Genomic DNA, 18,262 nt, shown 5'->3' with positions numbered 1-18,262 from the left:
CGCCACCATGCCCAGCTAATTTTTTGTATTTTTAGTAGAGACGGGGTTTCACCATGCTGACCAGGATGGTCTCGATCTCTTGACCTCGTGATCCACCCGCCTCGGCCTCCCAAAGTGCTGGGATTACAGGCTTGAGCCACCGCGCCCGGCCCTGTCTTTAAGTTTTATCTGAACAAATACAAAACTAAATTCAAGCTTAAATAAGAGTAGTTACAAGTCCAAGGCACTAAGCACTTACAGTTTCTCTATGTTTTTGAACTAATGTTATTTATTTATTTATTTATTTGAGACAGAGTCTCGCTCTGTCACCTAGGCTGGAGTGCAGTGGTGCTATCTTGGCTCACTGTAGCCTGTGCCTCCTGGGTTCAAGTGATTCTCATGCCTCAGCCTCCCGAGTGGCTGGGATTACAGGTGTGTGCGCCACCACACCCAGCTAATTTTTGTATCTTCTTTTTTTTTTAGTAGAGATGGGGGTTTTGCCATGTTGGCCAGGCCGTTCTTGAACTCCTGACCTCATGTGACCCATCCACCTCAGCCTCCCAAAGTGCTGGTATTACAGCATGAGCCACCATGGCCAGACTGTTTTTGTGATGTTATCATTCAAAAACAAATTTGTACAATTGAGCCTAAAACCGTCAAGAGCTTGAAAAAAAAAAAAACACACACAAACCAACCAGCCATTGTACTGTTTTTGTTTGCATTATTATATTTACTTGCATTTATTTAAAGCCCATTTTATCTGTCTTAATTCAAGTTTTGGGAAGAATGCTTTTTTTAATTTTAAAATGCATTTTACATAACTTTTTCTGGTCAGCTGTCAAGACTGTAAATAGCAATAAGAATCCTGCAAGAGTAGCAGTGAGTGATCCTCTGTTCCTAAAGAGAATGAGCCTGTTTCCCTAGAGCAAAAGGAAGAGCACTTAATTACTCAATATACCTCTTCAGCTATGCTTTACGGGACTTCAGAAGCGCCTACCAATGCAGCTGCCAACCATTTAAATTTGGATGGGGTAGGGTGGGGGTCTTTGGATTCATTACTTTTAATTGAGGGAAATTTACCTATAATTTCCTTTCCCTATCTCTTTCACTCCTGTTGAAAGGCTGCCACCATGGTGGATCTTCTAAATTTCTATTTTAGCGGCAAAATATCAGGGTGACAAATTATGCAATAAACATTTGTACACAAAAACAATCTCTCATCTGAAAAACTTAGGGCCAGATTATGATTCAGAATTCAGTCTCTAACAGTTTGGAAAGATAATGATACATATAACCTTATACCTCAATTTTCCCAAAGAGCTTAGCACCCCATAAATATCACATTCAAATCTCCACAATGGTTATGAATATTCACACTAAGTAGGACAAATAGCCTCACATCAGTTCAGAACAAATTTTGCAACCAAATGAGTCTGCTGCAAAATTTAGGTTAAGAATTTCAGTTTCCTGATAGTTCTGGATTTGAGAATTGTGATTATGAACCAGTATTTTCCAAAAATAAAACTAGAAGAAAATAAAATACTTGAATTGAGGACTTTAGGGGAAACAAGTAGGTAGGCTTTTTTAATCAAAAAAGACTATAAAATGATGATATTCAATCACTTTTTTTTTGAGGTGGAGTTTTGCTCGTTACCCAGGCTGGAGTGCAATGGCACAATCTCGGCTCACCGCAACCTCCGCCTCCTGGGTTCAAGCAATTCTCCTGCCTCAGCCTCCTGAGTAGCTGGGACTACAGGAGTGCGCCACCATGCCCAGCTAATTTTTGTATTTTAGTAGAGACGGGGTTTCACCATGTTGACCCGGAAGGTCTTGATCTCTTGACCTCATGATCCACCTGCCTCGCCTCCCAAAGTGCTGGGATTATAGGTGTGAGCCACCGCGCCCAGCTCAATTACTTTTTAAATAACTGAAGAGTAATGGAGTGACGAACAGAGAAGTCTCAATTACATTTTTAAATACACAACTGTTCTAAGCCTGTGTCTTGCTTAAAAGGATTGTTAAAAGGTTCAGATAAGATGACAGACATTAAAAAATTTAACAGACTACGAAGTCAACATACAATATTATTAAATTGTTCAAAAGAAATAATCTAGTCAGATTTCATGGCATCAAATAAAGCTAACACATAAACTAATCAGACTTATAAACTAATTTAGGCTTATTAATTATCCCTCAAACTAATCTTGAGGGACAGTGTTTAAAATCCATAGTAATTCAGTCAACAAACAAACAAACCAGCCAGGAAATTACATTTGGATATCTGAATGAGTAAATTCTTACCATTGCAAATCCAACATCTGCTTTCTTTAGTGCTGGGCCATCATTTGTACCATCACCAGTTACAGCTACAACCTGGCGTTGGTCTGAGACAGTGCTGTCAATTATACCTTAAATACAAGTAAATATTTGTGTTATAAAAATATTAGTCTTTAATAAGATGATTCTGAAGAATATTCTGATTAGTTGGTTTTATAGACTCAAGGTTAAAAATAAATAAACAAACAGAGAAATGGAAGCTGCTTAGATGTTGGAGAACCTACTTCAGAAACTATGGGTATATTCAGAGCAATATCCTGTTTTAATCACTTAAGATAAACACAATTTACCTAAGATATCAAAGGAAATGTACTTAGATTTTATTAAAACAGATGCTATCCATGACTCAATCTAATATTCATTATCTATTACTAGTTTAGGAAGCAGAACACATTTCTGTATTAAGAAATTGTGAAATAACTGAAAAATCTACTTACCTTTAACCAGTGTATGCTTATCAGTAGGAGATGATCTTGCAAGTACTCGAAGCTTTGGCCAAATCTTGTCTATCCTCTCTTGCTCAATCTATAAATGTTTATCAAAGTTAAAATATGCCCAAAACTAGTTTCCTAAATCCGAATTAGCTATCTGGCATATTTATCAGTAGCTATTCAAGTATGGTCCACAGAACAATACTATCAGAAACTCCTGGGAATTTGTTAGAAATGTGAATTCTTGGGCATGGAACCAGATCTATCTTAGCAAGTACTCTGGGGCAGGCCCAGCAATCTACGTTTTAATAATTTCTCTCTAGGTGACTTTAATGCATACTCAACTTTAAAAGCCACTGTTTTATACATAAGACCAAATTAAAAAAATCTCCCTACTGCCTTATGAAAATAGAACTTCCTTAATTTAGCCTAAGTTGCTCAGAGAGTTTGGGGTCCCCTAAAATATTCTCTGGATCAGCCCTTCCAATCCATCTCCCATTACTCCCTTACACATACTGAACTTCTAAAATTGGCCTAGAGTCACTGCCTCCACCTTCATACAGCATTCATACAGCAAGACGTGCTCACTTCCTTTAGGACCAATTTCTTTATTATTTCTCTTTTATCCCTTAGACTAGTATTTTGCTTCCTAAAGGTTATTAATTTCATGCATGGGGCCTAACATAGTGCATATTCAATATGCATTTGTTGAATTAAATTCCTAATATATTAAAAACCTGTCAACTAAAAATAAATAAATAAATAAATCTTTACCTCTCCTTTTTCATTTCGTATTCTTCTGTTAAAATCTTTACCTTCTAGGCACAGAAAATCTTCCCCAGGATGTAAAATACCACATTTGGTAGCAATGGCCCGAGCAGTATTAATATTATCACCAGTGACCATCCGCACAGTAATTCCAGCCCTCTGACACTTTTTAATTGCATCTGGTACCTGGTTTACATAGAAAAAAATATATTACAAAATTAAATTGGTATTTCTAGAGGAAAAAATATTTCACTGCACACACTGTATTATTTTATAGTCCCCCAAATGATGACAATGCTACAATGACTTAATGATACTGATTGATTTCATTTCCAATACTCAGTACTTCCTGAACTATTTTCAATAATCTCTTTCCAATTCCACTGCCAGGCTTAGCTCAGGCTTCGTTTTCAATTATTATCTACTAATTTGCTTGCAGTATTTATTTACAGAAGGCTTTTTAAAGCACCCTTTCCCCCTAACAACCATTAGGCAATTCTTTTCTGGTTGGCTTTCTAACTTTCTGGTTTTACCACCCAGATGACACCAGAGTAAAATGTTGGTATTCTTTTGTTTAGGGTTAAGAGTGGCTCACAATCCATATCTTTTAAGGGTTACTTTACCTACTCTCATACTTTAAATTTCCATCTAATTCCATCATATTCTAAATGACTCTCAAATCTGCATCCTGCCCCTATCTCACTGTAAGAGGGTTAATAATTCCACCTGAAAAGTGGGTATCATGTTTCCTTTACCTATTTCCACCCAAAAAGCGAAATGTTTCCTTTTCCCATCTAGCAGAAACGTACAGTCACCTGAACCTCCTCTTTCATCTCCCTTAACCTACATCCTTAGAAGCTAGTAAATCCCATGGATCCTACCTCAAACTTGCCCTGCATCATGTCTCTACTGCTTGTTGCCCAACTTACTGCAATGGCTTTTTAACTGGTACCCTGTCTTTAAGTTTGTTCCTCCTTTAAAACATCTGATATACTTGATGGCAGAGCTTTTTCTAAAAGAAACATACTTTCTTAAAATATATGATGATTCCTCAGCAGTTATACACAAAACACAAAGTTCTCAGTATAAAAGAATCACTGTTTGTGCCTCTGCCACTATAGCTCCTTTTACCTAGAAAATCTTTTCTCAATTTTCTATAACTAGAAAATCCACACTGAGCCTACTGGAGCAGAGGTTGCAAATTCAAACGCCTACAGGATCATGCAGGTAATACACATGAAGAAAATATGCTGAAAATGACAAACCCCTGAGACAAATGTTTAATGAAAGAGCTCTTTAGCTCTAGCGTATTTCTGCCATGATGCAATGAGAGCCCAATGTTAACAGAATCTGTAATTGGAAACGAAAGAAGAAACCCAGATTTGTGTGTAATTTCCTCATACTTAATGTTTCTGACCCCCCCACCTCCACAAGATAACTTGACTGAAGGCTAACTTTGGACTGCAGCCTACCTATTTGTGAAGTCTATCCTAAATCAGGTGTAAATCTAACTTATCTGGCGCTTTCGTGGCCTACCTAGACAAAAGTACACCTTCATCTTATACATACCTCTATTACAGGTCATTAAGTCATACTATAATTATTGTTTACCTGAATCCTCAATGAGCTTCTTGAAGGTAGGACTTTTACCTTATCTTTGCATCACTAATACCCAGTATGCCTTTTGTTTATTTAACAAATAAGCGCCAGGCATGTAACTGGAGCTTAGTATTTATTGAACTGCTGAATTAATTATCTTTGGGATAAAAGCGAGGGGACATTTTCTAAGGGGTGCACATTCCAGGCAAGGTAACTTTTTTTTTTTTAAGATGGGTCTTACTCTGTCACCCAAAATAAAGTGCAGTGGTGGAATCTTGATTCACTGCAACCTCCACTTCCCAGGCTCAAGTGATCCTCCCACCTGAGCCTCCTGAGTAGCTGGGACCACAGGTACACACAACCACGTCCAGCTAATTTTTTGTATTTTTGGTAGAGACTGGGCTTCACCATGTTGCCCAGGCTGGTCTTAAACTCTTGAGCTCAGGTGATCTGTCTGCCTTGGCCTCCCAAAGTGCTGGGATTACAGGTGTGAGCCAACATGCTTGGCCCAGGGTACCGTGTTTTAAAACATGTATGTAATTAATTGCAACTTACATACATATTTATAAGTTTTAAGATTTACATTATAAAAGTTATTTCCCTCCACCCAGTCAACTCTTAGTTATTCAAATCATTGGAGACAGACATCACATGCACTTACTCAAACTAATATTTACTGAATGCCAAGCACTGTGCTTAGGTCCTAATGCCAGAGTGATGAGCAAAAGGATAGAATTTGCTTGTATTATTTTTTCAAAAAATCAGTATTTGACACTAAAAATACTTGTGTTTTATAAATGTATATACCTCCTGTTATCTCATTTGAGATACAATCTAAATTTTTATATCTAAGCAGTCCTTGATTAGGTAGTATCCCAGGATCATCTGGATACAATGAAAAAAGGGAGAAACTGGTCTCAGGTGAAAACTATGTGGCAAATAATACATAAGAAAGGCACACTAACATTATTAACTGCCTAATCATCAGATACTTCCAGCTTAAAATTCACAAACTATCTCTTTTACATGTAAGAAACTAAAGCAAAGCCAAGTACTTATACATATGCAACAAAAACTGGATTTGTTCTAGACATCTAATTATATAAGAATCCCTCCACAAGAACCGCATTGTACAAAATAGAGAAACTCAGAGAAAGCTGTTTTATATTACATCGTCTTAATTTAGTATATAAATACTCATCTCATTTTGTGATACTGAAAAACAAGTGCCATTTACATGCTTAAAAAAAGATAAAACTCTCCATCAACTGCAATGCCAAGAGCATGATAATAGACTGCTTTGTCTTCCAAAGAATGAAAGTTGCAGATATTCCGATTTAATGTTAAAGTTTAAACCATAAGTCAATGTATAAAGCTTTGAAAAGCCAGGCACAGTGGTGCACTGCCTGTAATTCTAGCTATTCAGGAGGCTGAGGTGGGAGGACACTTGAGGCCAGGAGTTTGAGGTTGCAATGTACCATGATCTCCTGCCTGTGAAAAGCCACTGCACTACAGCCTGGGCAACACAGAAAGACTGCTTCCTTAAAAAACAAAACAACAACAACAAAAAAAACCAAGACAAAACAAAACAAAAAAACACCTTTGAATGATTCTCCTATGACCAAATGACAAACATTATCCACCTGGCTATTTTTTAAGCATTTGAAATTACAAAACCCCAAACCAAATTTATCTTGATCTCTCAACAGGCTGCTCCTTCTGATTCTCGTATTACATTGGTAACTCTCTATAAGCCACCAAGTTTTATGAGTTAGAGACTGATTCCATCTCCTTTATAAGACTTCTAATTGTAGCAACATCTTCATCTTAAAAGCCTTCTTTCCTAGCTACACACTTTCTCTAAAAGATCATTAGTTTCATCAGTGATTTCTTCTGACTAGTTCACTTCCAGGCTCTGAGGTACAAATGCTTGTCATACATCTGTATGTCTCAGACACCTCAACAATGTCAAAAACAGCATATCCAAACCCAACGTATTATTTCCTGTTGGTTCTATCTCCACTTACTTTCAAATCATCCCATTCTTTCCATCTTCTATGCCACAACTGCAGGCCAACCCATGATCATCTCTTGCCTGGGATCACTCAATAATCTCATTAGCTTCCCTGCTTCTACTCTTCCTTATCTCTAATCCCTGTCTTACACAGTACCCAAAATAGTATTTTAACAACATAAATCATGTCACTTCCCAGCCTGAATCTCAGAATAAAATTCAGAGCCTTCACAGCCCAGTAAGGCCAGAGATCATGTCTCCCCTTTCTTCTTTACACTTATAGCCACACTGGCCTCTTTTCCACCTTTGAAATAGGTAAATACTTTTCTCACTTTCACTCTGCATTTCTCGTTTTGCTTGAAATGCTGTGCTTGCAGCTATTTACATGGCAGGCCCACTGTGAACCATCAGTTTGCATTTCAAATGCCACAACCTCAGGAATTCTTAATGCAGTCTCCCTCCATTACTTTATTTCACCATACTATGCATATCTTATGTAACCTTTTGCACTTGTAACTGTCTTATTGAATATCATCCCCCCAATACACCAGGCAGAATATAAGGCCTATGAGAACAGGGCCCAAGTCTTATCCTCCCAGAATTCATTTTCACTTGACACAGTGTCCATGTATCTTATCATTCTACCTACTTAGCTGACTTCTTCCTTTAGAATATAAATCTCAAGCCTGTTCTGGTCACTGTAGTATTTCCAATTCCTAGAAGAGTGCTACACATTAGGTTTTGAATCCATTAGCTGATAAAGTCACTGTACAAAAGTGGTTTTCTGTTAGTGCTTTAGTTTATGTTGCTTCTTTGCTCAAAATATACTTACCTGCTCACTCTCTTTCTTGGTCTAGCTAATACTTCCTTCTTTAAGAATGAGATAAGGTAATTAACCTCTTGGAAGTCTTACATGACCCCTCCGGTGGTTAATACAGCATATAGTCTTTTAAGCACGTGTTTTAGACAAAGCTGGTATTTTAACATACTAGGTCTATTGTATAAAGCACTATACATTCTCAATCTTTAAAAATCTGCCAATTAAGAATAACAGTATGAATACCTCATAAAGGCAGACATTAAAAAATTACAGGTAAAGCACATGGCTTAAGTATATGGCACACAGTGAGAACTCAGTTTAAAAAAATGCTATTACATTAGACTAGGTTGGGAACTCAAGCTCTCTGCTCATATAACATCCTCTGTCTATACCCAGCAAGGTACTAATATTCTGGGTTGCAATTAGCATGTGTTTGGTTCATCCCACATAAGATAGTAACTTCTTTGAGGCCAGGGACCAGATCTCAAAACTCTTTATGTTTCTAGTACCTTAGGATAGTGCCTGGCACGCAGTTGTTCAACAAACTTTAAAAAAGTGCAAAACCAAATAGCAAAAAAATAATTTAAAGAAGGAAATCAGTCTAGAGCTGCACGCCATCCAATATGACAACTACTAGCAAGACATTTTAATTTGAATTAAATTAAATAAACAAAATTCTGTCTTTTAGTTGCACTAGCCACTGAAAACTAGAAGTCAGTAGTCACACATGACTAGTGGCTACTATACTGAACAATATACAGAACATTTCTATCACCACAGAAAACTCTACTAGATAATGGTAGTCTAGAGACTGTGAAAACAAGTAACTTAATGGCACCTATTAAGATATATAACAATTGAAAAATCTACCCAGTTCAAGGCACTATGCTAGGTTATAGTGCTATAAACACATAGGATCCCAAAGAGAGGCTGTCTTTAAAAACCATAAAAGGTATACAGTAGTATATGCACTGTAGGTACTACTATTTCACTTATCCTGGGTTCACACAGAAAAAAAAAAATTACAAACACCAATAATTGTACTAGAAAACTGGTTACAGTTAAGGCCTAGGTCCTCTATAGTTATGAGATTCTGCACATGCAGAACACAGAATGTTTCACCACCTCAGGTCTCACAGGATCTTCAATCCCCACAACAGCAATGCATGTAAGGCCGGTGACAATATCATTTTCATTATCCCACTCTGGTTCTGGTTCTCCTGCTGGAAAATCTCTGAATGCAAGACATATGGTTCTCAAGCCTTCTGATGCCATCGGTTCAATCACAGTTTTTACAATATCATCACGGTCCCTTGGTCTGAACACTTTTGCCTCACCATTAGCACTCAAGATTTTGAAACACCTAAAAGGAAATGTTGAATCCAAACATCAATAATTAACAAAAATAATGGTTAATGCCATTTAAGTGAACTGGCAGGCCTAGAAATCATGGGATCTGATATCTGGAATTCAGAGAATTACATGTAATGCACTTCTAGAGACTTAAATGCATGTTTCACCCTCCCCTTTACAAAACAGTTCCAATATGTATGGTTCTCATTTGATAGTTCTCCATTTATCAGTTACTCTAGAACTTCTCTAAACCTTCCCTTTTGGAAATGCAGTGCTTTCAAATTTTCACAAAGAATCCCCGGGTGGCAAAGGAGAATAAACTATATACCTCACCATTTTGGTACAGAATCAGACATTAGTTTTAAATAACACGAAAATCACAAACTTTTTTTTTTTTTTTTAAGTAGAAAGCCAAGTGTAGTCAACCCCTTACCTGAGATGTTGTTTCATTATCATGGAAGAAAAAAACCTTATTGTTAAAATAAGCATTCTATCAGAATGAGAGTTAATGCCAAAATAGTTCTTATTTTCAGTGACATTACCTTTTTCATTATGTAATGAATAAAAATCATACTATATACCTATTTAAAGTTTGTTTTTCATAATGACTCTCTATACTCCTCTCCCTTGATGATGCCATCTCTTCCTGCTTCTAGGGAGATAATTCCAATATCTACATCTGCTGTTTTGTTTTTTGAAGCTTCCTATCATTGCTGACAAATTCCACCCAGACATTTTATCAGTACCTAAACCTTAATGGATGAAAGACTGGAAGATGCCTCTTTACTACCCATGTAATGGGCATCAACACTACCCTAATCGTTTTGATATAAGTCTAAAATTTCACCTTAATACTTATTTTTCCTGATCATCTTTCTACTATTAGCTCCTAAGTCCTACACATTTCTCCTCTGAGCAGTCTCCTCAATGTGTTCACTCCTTTTTATTCCTCCTGCTACTATTTTCTTTTGGTTCTTACTTCAAGCTACAAAGCTACAGCTTCTGTAATAGTAATAGCCTTTAAACTGGTATCCGTCTCTAGTTGATTTTTTGTTTTTTCCCCCCACCTTGTTCCCTGATGCAAGAATTATCCTTAATCACAGCTTTGATGATTCTATCACCTGAAGAAAAAAATACTTCATTTGTGTTATCTGGCTTACTTGAATTTTAACTGCTCAGCCCAACATTTATAACAAAATGCAAATATTACTGTGGGAACACTTGCTGTATGTTTACTATCTATTAGGCTTCATGCTAGACATGTGGTATGCATTATTTCATTTAAGTGCCACAGAGTTGGTGGTTAGCACCCTTTTTTCAGTGGAGGACAATGGAAGTGAGGGAAGAATCTGCCCCATAACCCAAAGCTAGTTAGCTGCAGAGGAAGAGTCAATGCTTGATCAGTTTTGATTAAAAAATCTCTCCTATCCCATTTATCTACCAAGCATCAAGCCAGGGATGAAACAGATTTCTAACCTTTTACAATGAAATCAGATAACTGAGTGTATTGTGGCAAGAAGAAAGCACTATATGGCCTGTGTGCCACAAAAGCCCACCACTACTCAACTAAACTATACAACCAGATATTCCTCTCCCCAATACGACCTGCACAACCCCATCTCCTTTCCTCTGCTGTGGCTTCCCTCACCTCAAAGTTCTCATTTCATACCAAAACCTATCTTAAATGCCACATCCCTATGGTGTGCTCTCTCATCCAAAAACTTTGTACTGATTTACTATATGCTGCTTTCACAGTTATTTGTTTATATATTTATCTCTTAAACTAATTTTAAAGTGTTAAGATAATACCAGCTAATAATCCACATGTAAGCAAATTAAAAGTATAAATATTTTAAATATTTACTTCAATATGTTAAATATTATTCAAATGAGTTCCAATTTTTTCAAATTGTACTTAGCCTGTGTGTGCGTGTGTGTGTGTGTGTGTGTGTGTGTGTGTGTGTGTGTGTATATATATATATATTTTTTTTTTTTTTTTAAACCATTTCTCTACTTCTTTACTGGAATTAAAGAAACCAAAATAATTTCACCACCTTTAATAACAAATAAACATCAGGGGAACTATATGTGAACATGTAACAGCAAAATTAAAGCTAATGGTCTGTAAAAGGACAGTAAGAAAAATTAGCATTCAAAATGACAGGAGATAATTTAAATATGACACTGCAGTAGCATAAATATGATAAATCTCACTTTGTTATAAAGATCTAGCTTTTGTTCCTTGCTAGTCTAAAAATTACTCCATACTTCTCTTATCACATTTAGAGTCTAGTAATCACAATGCAGCACTGAAGATCTAAACTTGAGGCCAGGTGTGGTGACTCACACTTGTAATCCCAGCAATTTGGGAGGCCAACATGGGTAGATTAGTTGAGGTCAGGAGTTCAAGATCAGCCTGGCCAACATGGTGAAACCCTGACTCTACTAAAAATACAAAAATTAGCCAGGTGTGGTGGCAGGTGCCTGTAATCCCAGCTACCTGGGAGGCTGAGGCAGGAGAATCCCTTGAACCTGGGGGTGTAGGTTGCAGTCAGCTGACATCGCACCACTGCACTCTGGCCTGGGCGACACAGTAAAACTCCATCTTAAAAAAAAAAAAAAAAAAAAGAAAAGAAAGATACAAACTTGAGTTTCTTCCCAGGAGGGTTTTCAAGATTCTATGTATTAAATAACAAGGAAATCAATTTCTAAAAATAAATATTAAAGTATACTTCATTAAACATACCAGATTGAATGCAATGGGCTTATTTACCCTATAGCAAAATACTAAGAAATAAGAGAAGCTAGAGTGTGAAAATGGCAGAATATCAGTGGCAAATAATCTGGATACCATAAAATATGCTAACAAGCTCTGAGGTCCTATCAAATGCCTGATGTTCACAAAAAGAAGATAACAACAACAACAACACAGGAGGTATTCCATAAAGCAACTACAGTTAGCAATTTATTCATCTAAGCATTTTACTCTTACTTTTTCAGAATTATCTCAGATGCACCCTTGCTGAATATTCGGTAACTTCCATCTGAATTTTTCAGGACAGTACTCATGGACTTCCTAACAGAATTGAAAGTGTAGACTTTGTACAGTGCTTCTTCTGGTATTTCATTTCTAACATCCTGATAATCCCGTTTTAAATCCAAAAGAAGTCCCAACAAGGCACATTCAGTTTTATTACCAACATGACGAGGTAATCCACCCTCTTTCTCTGGTGGCTACAAGAGAAAAAGGTTTAGTAGCTAGTATCATCACGTTTCTCTATGAACATTTAAAATTTATAATGTAAAACAGAATGCAACATTCTAAAATAAAATTACAAGCAATTGTCTAATATCAGCATTTTAAAGAACGACATAGAAAAGTAAGGTAGAAAGGAGCCTGGGGTGAGAATGACATGGATTCTCATCTCAGTCCTGCTAGTTACTAGCTACGTGAAAGTTGACAATTACCCAACTGCTGTGGTCCTTGGCTTCAGCACCTGTAAAACAGAAGCACTTATGACCCCAAAATTAAATGATGTATGAGATGTATAAAGTTTGTAGTTGGTTCCTGAGACAGAGTGGAACTTAATTTTAACTCCCTTTTCCTGTTTTCACTGAACTTTTATACTAAATCATTCAAAATTAAATCTACTTTACCAATTTTTACGGCTTAAAAGTACATGCATTAAAATACTGTTCTCTTAAATGTAGTGGAAAGCTGTATTTCCTTCACAGTGCCTTCAGAAACACCACCTTATATAATCATCACAATGGTATCAAGGACAGATGTGATCATCTTTACTCACTAATTAAAAGAAGGGAGCTCAGATTTTCAGCTACTAAAAGACAAAGGTATATCTAGAACCAGTATCCCATAACTTTCCAATGCAATCATCCAATTCATGTATGTTTTCACTAATGAACAGCTTGCAATATGATTTTTGTTAATGATTTTCATCCATAAACCACTAGAAAATATTAAGTCAAACATAACACTTTCTGTTATAAATAAGATTTTTAAAAAGCTTGTGAAGTTGAAAATATTCTATTATATGGTGGCACAATTCTAGAATTACTTTACTGCATTAATTCTAAAAAAGCCTAAGGACCACCATATAGGTAGGAACTACTGAAAAACCAGAGCACATAGCAAGCATATATAAAACATGTTATTTTAAGTTGAACTCTGGCTTCAAAATATTCTCTCAAGTTGAGAGCTGACCTCCTACAGTAAAACAGCTTGATCTTTCTCAAAAATGAACTTAACAAGAATTTAAAATTAAATACATGCTCTAGTTATAAGAGCAGAGAGTTTCTGAACACAGGAATTCAAAATATAGGAGAAAAACTAAGTAAACAATGTTTATGTTGATCAGCAGACATTACTCATAACAAATTTAAAAACTGTTACATAAATATATACCTTTTAAACACAACACAATTCAGTTTATATACAGTAACAGTGGTTCTGAAGACTTACAGTCTAATCATTACAGATTTAAAAATTAATTTTCACATATATAAATTATTTAAAAAACCTTACCAATATTTTTGATGTATAAGCACAATTCACAGAAATTCCTGTTACAAGATAGGACAAAATATTTGGTGGAATAGCTTCTGGTTCAGGAACCTTCTTATAATGTTTTTCATTTATGTAAGCTTGAACAACTGTCATTCTGTTCATTGTCAAAGTTCCTGTTTTATCTGAACAAATGGCTGTAGCATTTCCCATAGTTTCACAAGCATCCAGATGCCTTACTAAGTTATTATCTTTCATCATTTTCTACAGTGACAAAAACAAAATGAAAAAAAAAACTAGTTAAGCTCCATATAAAACCAATCACCTCATTACATTAACATGATTATAAATTGTTTTAAAATTAGAACTGAAACTCCCAGCTTTATATAAATACAATGTGTAGAGTACTGACGTAATACTAAAAAAATTTTTTTTAGCATATTTGACCTATTAAAATAAGTTAAACACAGTATCAAAGCTTTCTGGGGTTTTAATCATTTTATTGCTGCATAACATAACCTAGTAAATCAATTCAGGTACCTGCATCCATACGCAAACAACACTGAATATATGTCTCCAACGATTTTTGCAAAATGGCCTCACATTACAAGAGCAATGACAATCTGTACTGTTAAGTACAGCAGTACTTATAGTAGTATAAGAGTATATTAAAGGATTAAGTCTCCTTATGAAGTAGAAAACAAAAGATTCTTACATCAGTGCCAAGGAAAAAATAGCTTTTATCAGATAAAATAAAGAGCTCATGAGTATGTAGTTGCTTGATTTTTTCAATTATTAACTGATAAAGTCAACATATCAAAACTAAAACGAGTCATTTTTTATCTATTCTATATGCTGACAGACTTGGTATTTTCATCCTTAGGATCAAACTGTGTCTCACTTCCTTCTCTCATCTACACTAGAAAAGATCATTTCTAAAACACCAGGAGTTTTCACAGTAGTCCCATAGGGCATTTAAGTTAAAACACTTTATGATTAATTCTCAGTATATACGTGAAATGTGCTAAAAACTATATGGAGTTATTTTTTGAGATGGAGTCTTGCTCTGTCACCCAGGGTGGAGTGCAGTGGCACAATCTTGGCTCACTGCAACCTGGACCTCCCAGGTTCTGCCTCAGCCTCCCAAGTAGCTGGAAATACAGGTACGCGCCACCATGCCTGTTTGATTTTTGCCTTTTTAGTAGAGACAGGGTTTCACCATATTGGCCAGGCTGGTCTCCAACTCCTGACCTCATGATCTGACCGCCTAGGCCTCTCAAAGTGCCAGAATTATAGGCAGGAGCCACCGTGCTAGGCCTATATAGAGTTATTTTACAAAGTGTTTTCTGTGATGACTAATATGCAAGATGCTGCAAAAAAAAACCTGGCTCCTTGAAAAAATAAATACATGAAAAACGGTTGTTTCTTCCTAAATTACTTGTGATTTACTTATTAAAGATTAGAAGAATGAAGTTCTGCAGTAAAGAAACCATGTTCGGTTTTGTGAAACACTAACAAAGAATCCATAGACTATATACCTCCGTGAAAAGAACAGTAATTCGTAACGTTAGAGCTAGATAAACATCTAGTAAATTAGGCTTAAAAAACAGTAGTTAACTTGTTCTTATTTTCTGTTAGAGAAATACAAATCAATCTTGCCAGTATCTTTCTAATCAATTGAAATATTAGTATCATTAATGACTACTCAAAATGAAGCAGAGTTTGATAAAATGACTGTTCAATGTGTCTAAAATATTTTTACCACAAATATTTCAAATTACTTTAAAATATCAAAAAAGACAAATAGATGACTATATCTTATCACATTTACCAATTTATTTTTGAAACCCAACTTGTTAAATGCCTGAAAAGAAAATAAACAGTAAGCAAAAAATATTCTTATCAAGACAGGTCTAATAATAAAGAGTGCAAAGGTTGAAACTATAACTAGTTGATTTATATTGCTCACTGTCAGCAGTGTTACTTAAGGAGAACTAGTAATTAACATTTGAAAATTTACAAAAGCAGCATTCTTCATTTGGTTATAATTTTTTACCTGCAAGATCATTTTGAAAAAAAAGTCCAAAATTGTCCAAGCTACATCTTTTTTTAAAAAAAATCCAATCTACCTTTTCCATAAGATAGAAAATTGATAAAAATAAATTAATAATCTTCAAAAGGATTACTACTTTAAGGTAAACAGCAGTAAGCAAAGCCATTAAAGCTCATTTTTTAGCATTCTACTTGGAAAACAAGAAGGACTGAGCTACTGTAAATCAAGTGGTCAGAGGAAGGTGACACTTGAAGAGACTTGAATAAAGAAAGAGAGGTTACTCAAAGGAAGGAACAAGCAGTTCCTCCCAAAGTAAGAACACAGTTGGGATGCCTGAAAATCATCAGGCAGGCTGGTGAGGTTGGGCCAGAGGAGCAGGGAATGAGCACTTAGACATAAGTAAAGGCCAGACTGGCAGGGCCCTGCAGCCCATGGTAAAGAGTTTGGATTTTACTTTGTCATGAGAAATAACTGCAAGTTTTTACACATGGAAATCATAATTTAATTTTTTTTTTATTTTTAGAAACATGAGCCTAACATGCTCACCTTAATTTTACAGATGGGAAAGAGGAGGTGATGTGACTTGACAACTTAACTACCACATAGCGAAAATCAGGCTAGAACTTTGCTCAGCATAGTTGTGCTTAGATTGTGTCAAGATTGCCCTACGTGGAATGCACAGGTCTCTTACAGAGATATTCAACTTGTGGGAGGTACAGGGCATCAATGACAGTATTTCTAAAGAAAATAGTGTACATTTATGAACGTCCTCACTTTCAAAAGCAAAAAAGGAGTAACTAGATGGGCATTTTCTATACCAGCTAACGTTTTAAACATAATACATCTACTTAACTATTTTCTACTTACTTTGACTGAATAAGCCAGTGAGATAGTAACTGCAAGTGGAAGACCTTCTGGCACCGCGACCACTAAAACCGTAACTCCAATAATGAAGAACTTCACAAAGTACTGTATATAAATTGGTGTACACTCAGCAAGCCATGGTCTTTTCTGAACCCAGAAGGTGTCAATGACAAAATATAATACTAGAATGATAACTGTGATGGCAGACATCAACAGACCTTTCAGAATAGAAATAGAAGAAAAATGTGATTATATAAATTTCCAGACACTGACCATTGCCAGATATATATTAACCACTGTAAAGAGTTGTAACTGGCTTGATAGTATTGAATTTCTCTGAGAAATTGTTACTTCTTTTTTGCACCTAACTTATAACTTGACATTGTCAGATTTAATTTTTGCTTCCAAGTACGGTTTTGTCCCCAGGAGAACTGGAAGAAAAACACTTAGGATTCTTTCTTCGACTTAATTGTATCTTTGGCCTTGTACTGAAACTGAGGCAAAATAATAAGCAATGACAAGGAAGTACCCAAAGCTTAGAATAAACTGGTGCTTTACATGTTCAGGAGGCAAGCTGCCTAATGCTTAAAGAGAAACTGATAAAAATATGATCAATGGGGAGACCTGGAATTAAAATTCAACCCATGTTTTAAAAAATAACATTATAATAAATAATAAAATTATATAGTATGAATTATTTCAATTTTTTTGCTTTATCCTTAGTGCTTCATTAACGTAGAAAACCAAGAGTTAACCATGTATTCTGTGGGATACTCTGGTCTTTCGACATGTGTATTAAAAAATAAGGCAGCTAGCCGGATGCAGCGGCTCATGCCTGTAATCCCAGCACTTTGGGAGGCCAAGGCAGGTGGATCACCTAGGGTCAGGCGTTCGAGATCAGCTGGGCAAACACGGTGAAACCCCGTCTCTCCTAAAAATACAAAAATTAGCTGAGTGTGGTGGTGGGTGACTGTAATCCCAGCTATCAGGAGGCTGAGGCAGGAGAATCACTTGGACCCAAGAGGCAGAGGTTGCAGTGAGCCGAGATTGTGCCACCGCACATTAGCCTGGATGACAGAGTGAGACTCAATCCCCTCCTCCACCAGAAATAGAATAGAATAGAATAGAATAGAATAGAATAAAATAAAATAAAATAAAATAAAATAAAATAAAATAAAATAAATAGGTAAGGCAGCTAGGCACGGTGGCTCATGCCTGTATAAAATAAATAGATAAGGCAGCTAGGCACGGTGGCTCATGCCTGTAATCCCAGCACTTTGGGAAGCTGATGCAGGAGGATCACTTGACCCCAGGAGTTGGAGACCAGTCTGGCCAACATGGTGAAACCCTGACTCTACTAAAATTATAAAAATTAGCCAGGTGTGGTGGCATCTGTAGTCCCAGCTACTCGGGGTGTAGGTAGGAGGATAACCTGAGCCTTGGGATGTCGAGGCTCCAACAAGCTATGATTATGCCATTGCACTCCAGCCTGGGTGACAGAGTGAAACTCCATCTCAAAAAA

At 36.2% G+C, this 18,262-nt stretch overlaps 1 protein-coding gene across 1 annotated transcript in view; it reads right to left on the bottom strand.

Moving 5' to 3' along the window:
• Nucleotides 1-18,262, bottom strand: part of ATP2B1 (ATPase plasma membrane Ca2+ transporting 1) — a 118,629-nt gene that overhangs the window by 19,825 nt on the left and 80,542 nt on the right. The window contains exons 7-13 of the mRNA XM_037732924.1: nt 16,744-16,982; nt 13,845-14,087; nt 12,294-12,535; nt 9,074-9,311; nt 3,522-3,701; nt 2,754-2,841; nt 2,281-2,387 (exon numbers count right to left, since the gene is read on the bottom strand). Of these exons, the coding sequence (XP_037588852.1) occupies nt 2,281-2,387; nt 2,754-2,841; nt 3,522-3,701; nt 9,074-9,311; nt 12,294-12,535; nt 13,845-14,087; nt 16,744-16,982 (1,337 nt within the window). The remainder of the gene's footprint in view (nt 1-2,280; nt 2,388-2,753; nt 2,842-3,521; nt 3,702-9,073; nt 9,312-12,293; nt 12,536-13,844; nt 14,088-16,743; nt 16,983-18,262) is intronic.

The sequence above is a fragment of the Cebus imitator genome, unplaced genomic scaffold (assembly GCF_001604975.1).
Source record: "Cebus imitator isolate Cc_AM_T3 unplaced genomic scaffold, Cebus_imitator-1.0 Scaffold479, whole genome shotgun sequence".
Taxonomy (NCBI): domain Eukaryota; kingdom Metazoa; phylum Chordata; class Mammalia; order Primates; family Cebidae; genus Cebus; species Cebus imitator.
The sequence above is the reverse complement of the archived record's forward strand: the minus strand, read 5'-3'. Positions and strand labels throughout refer to the sequence as shown.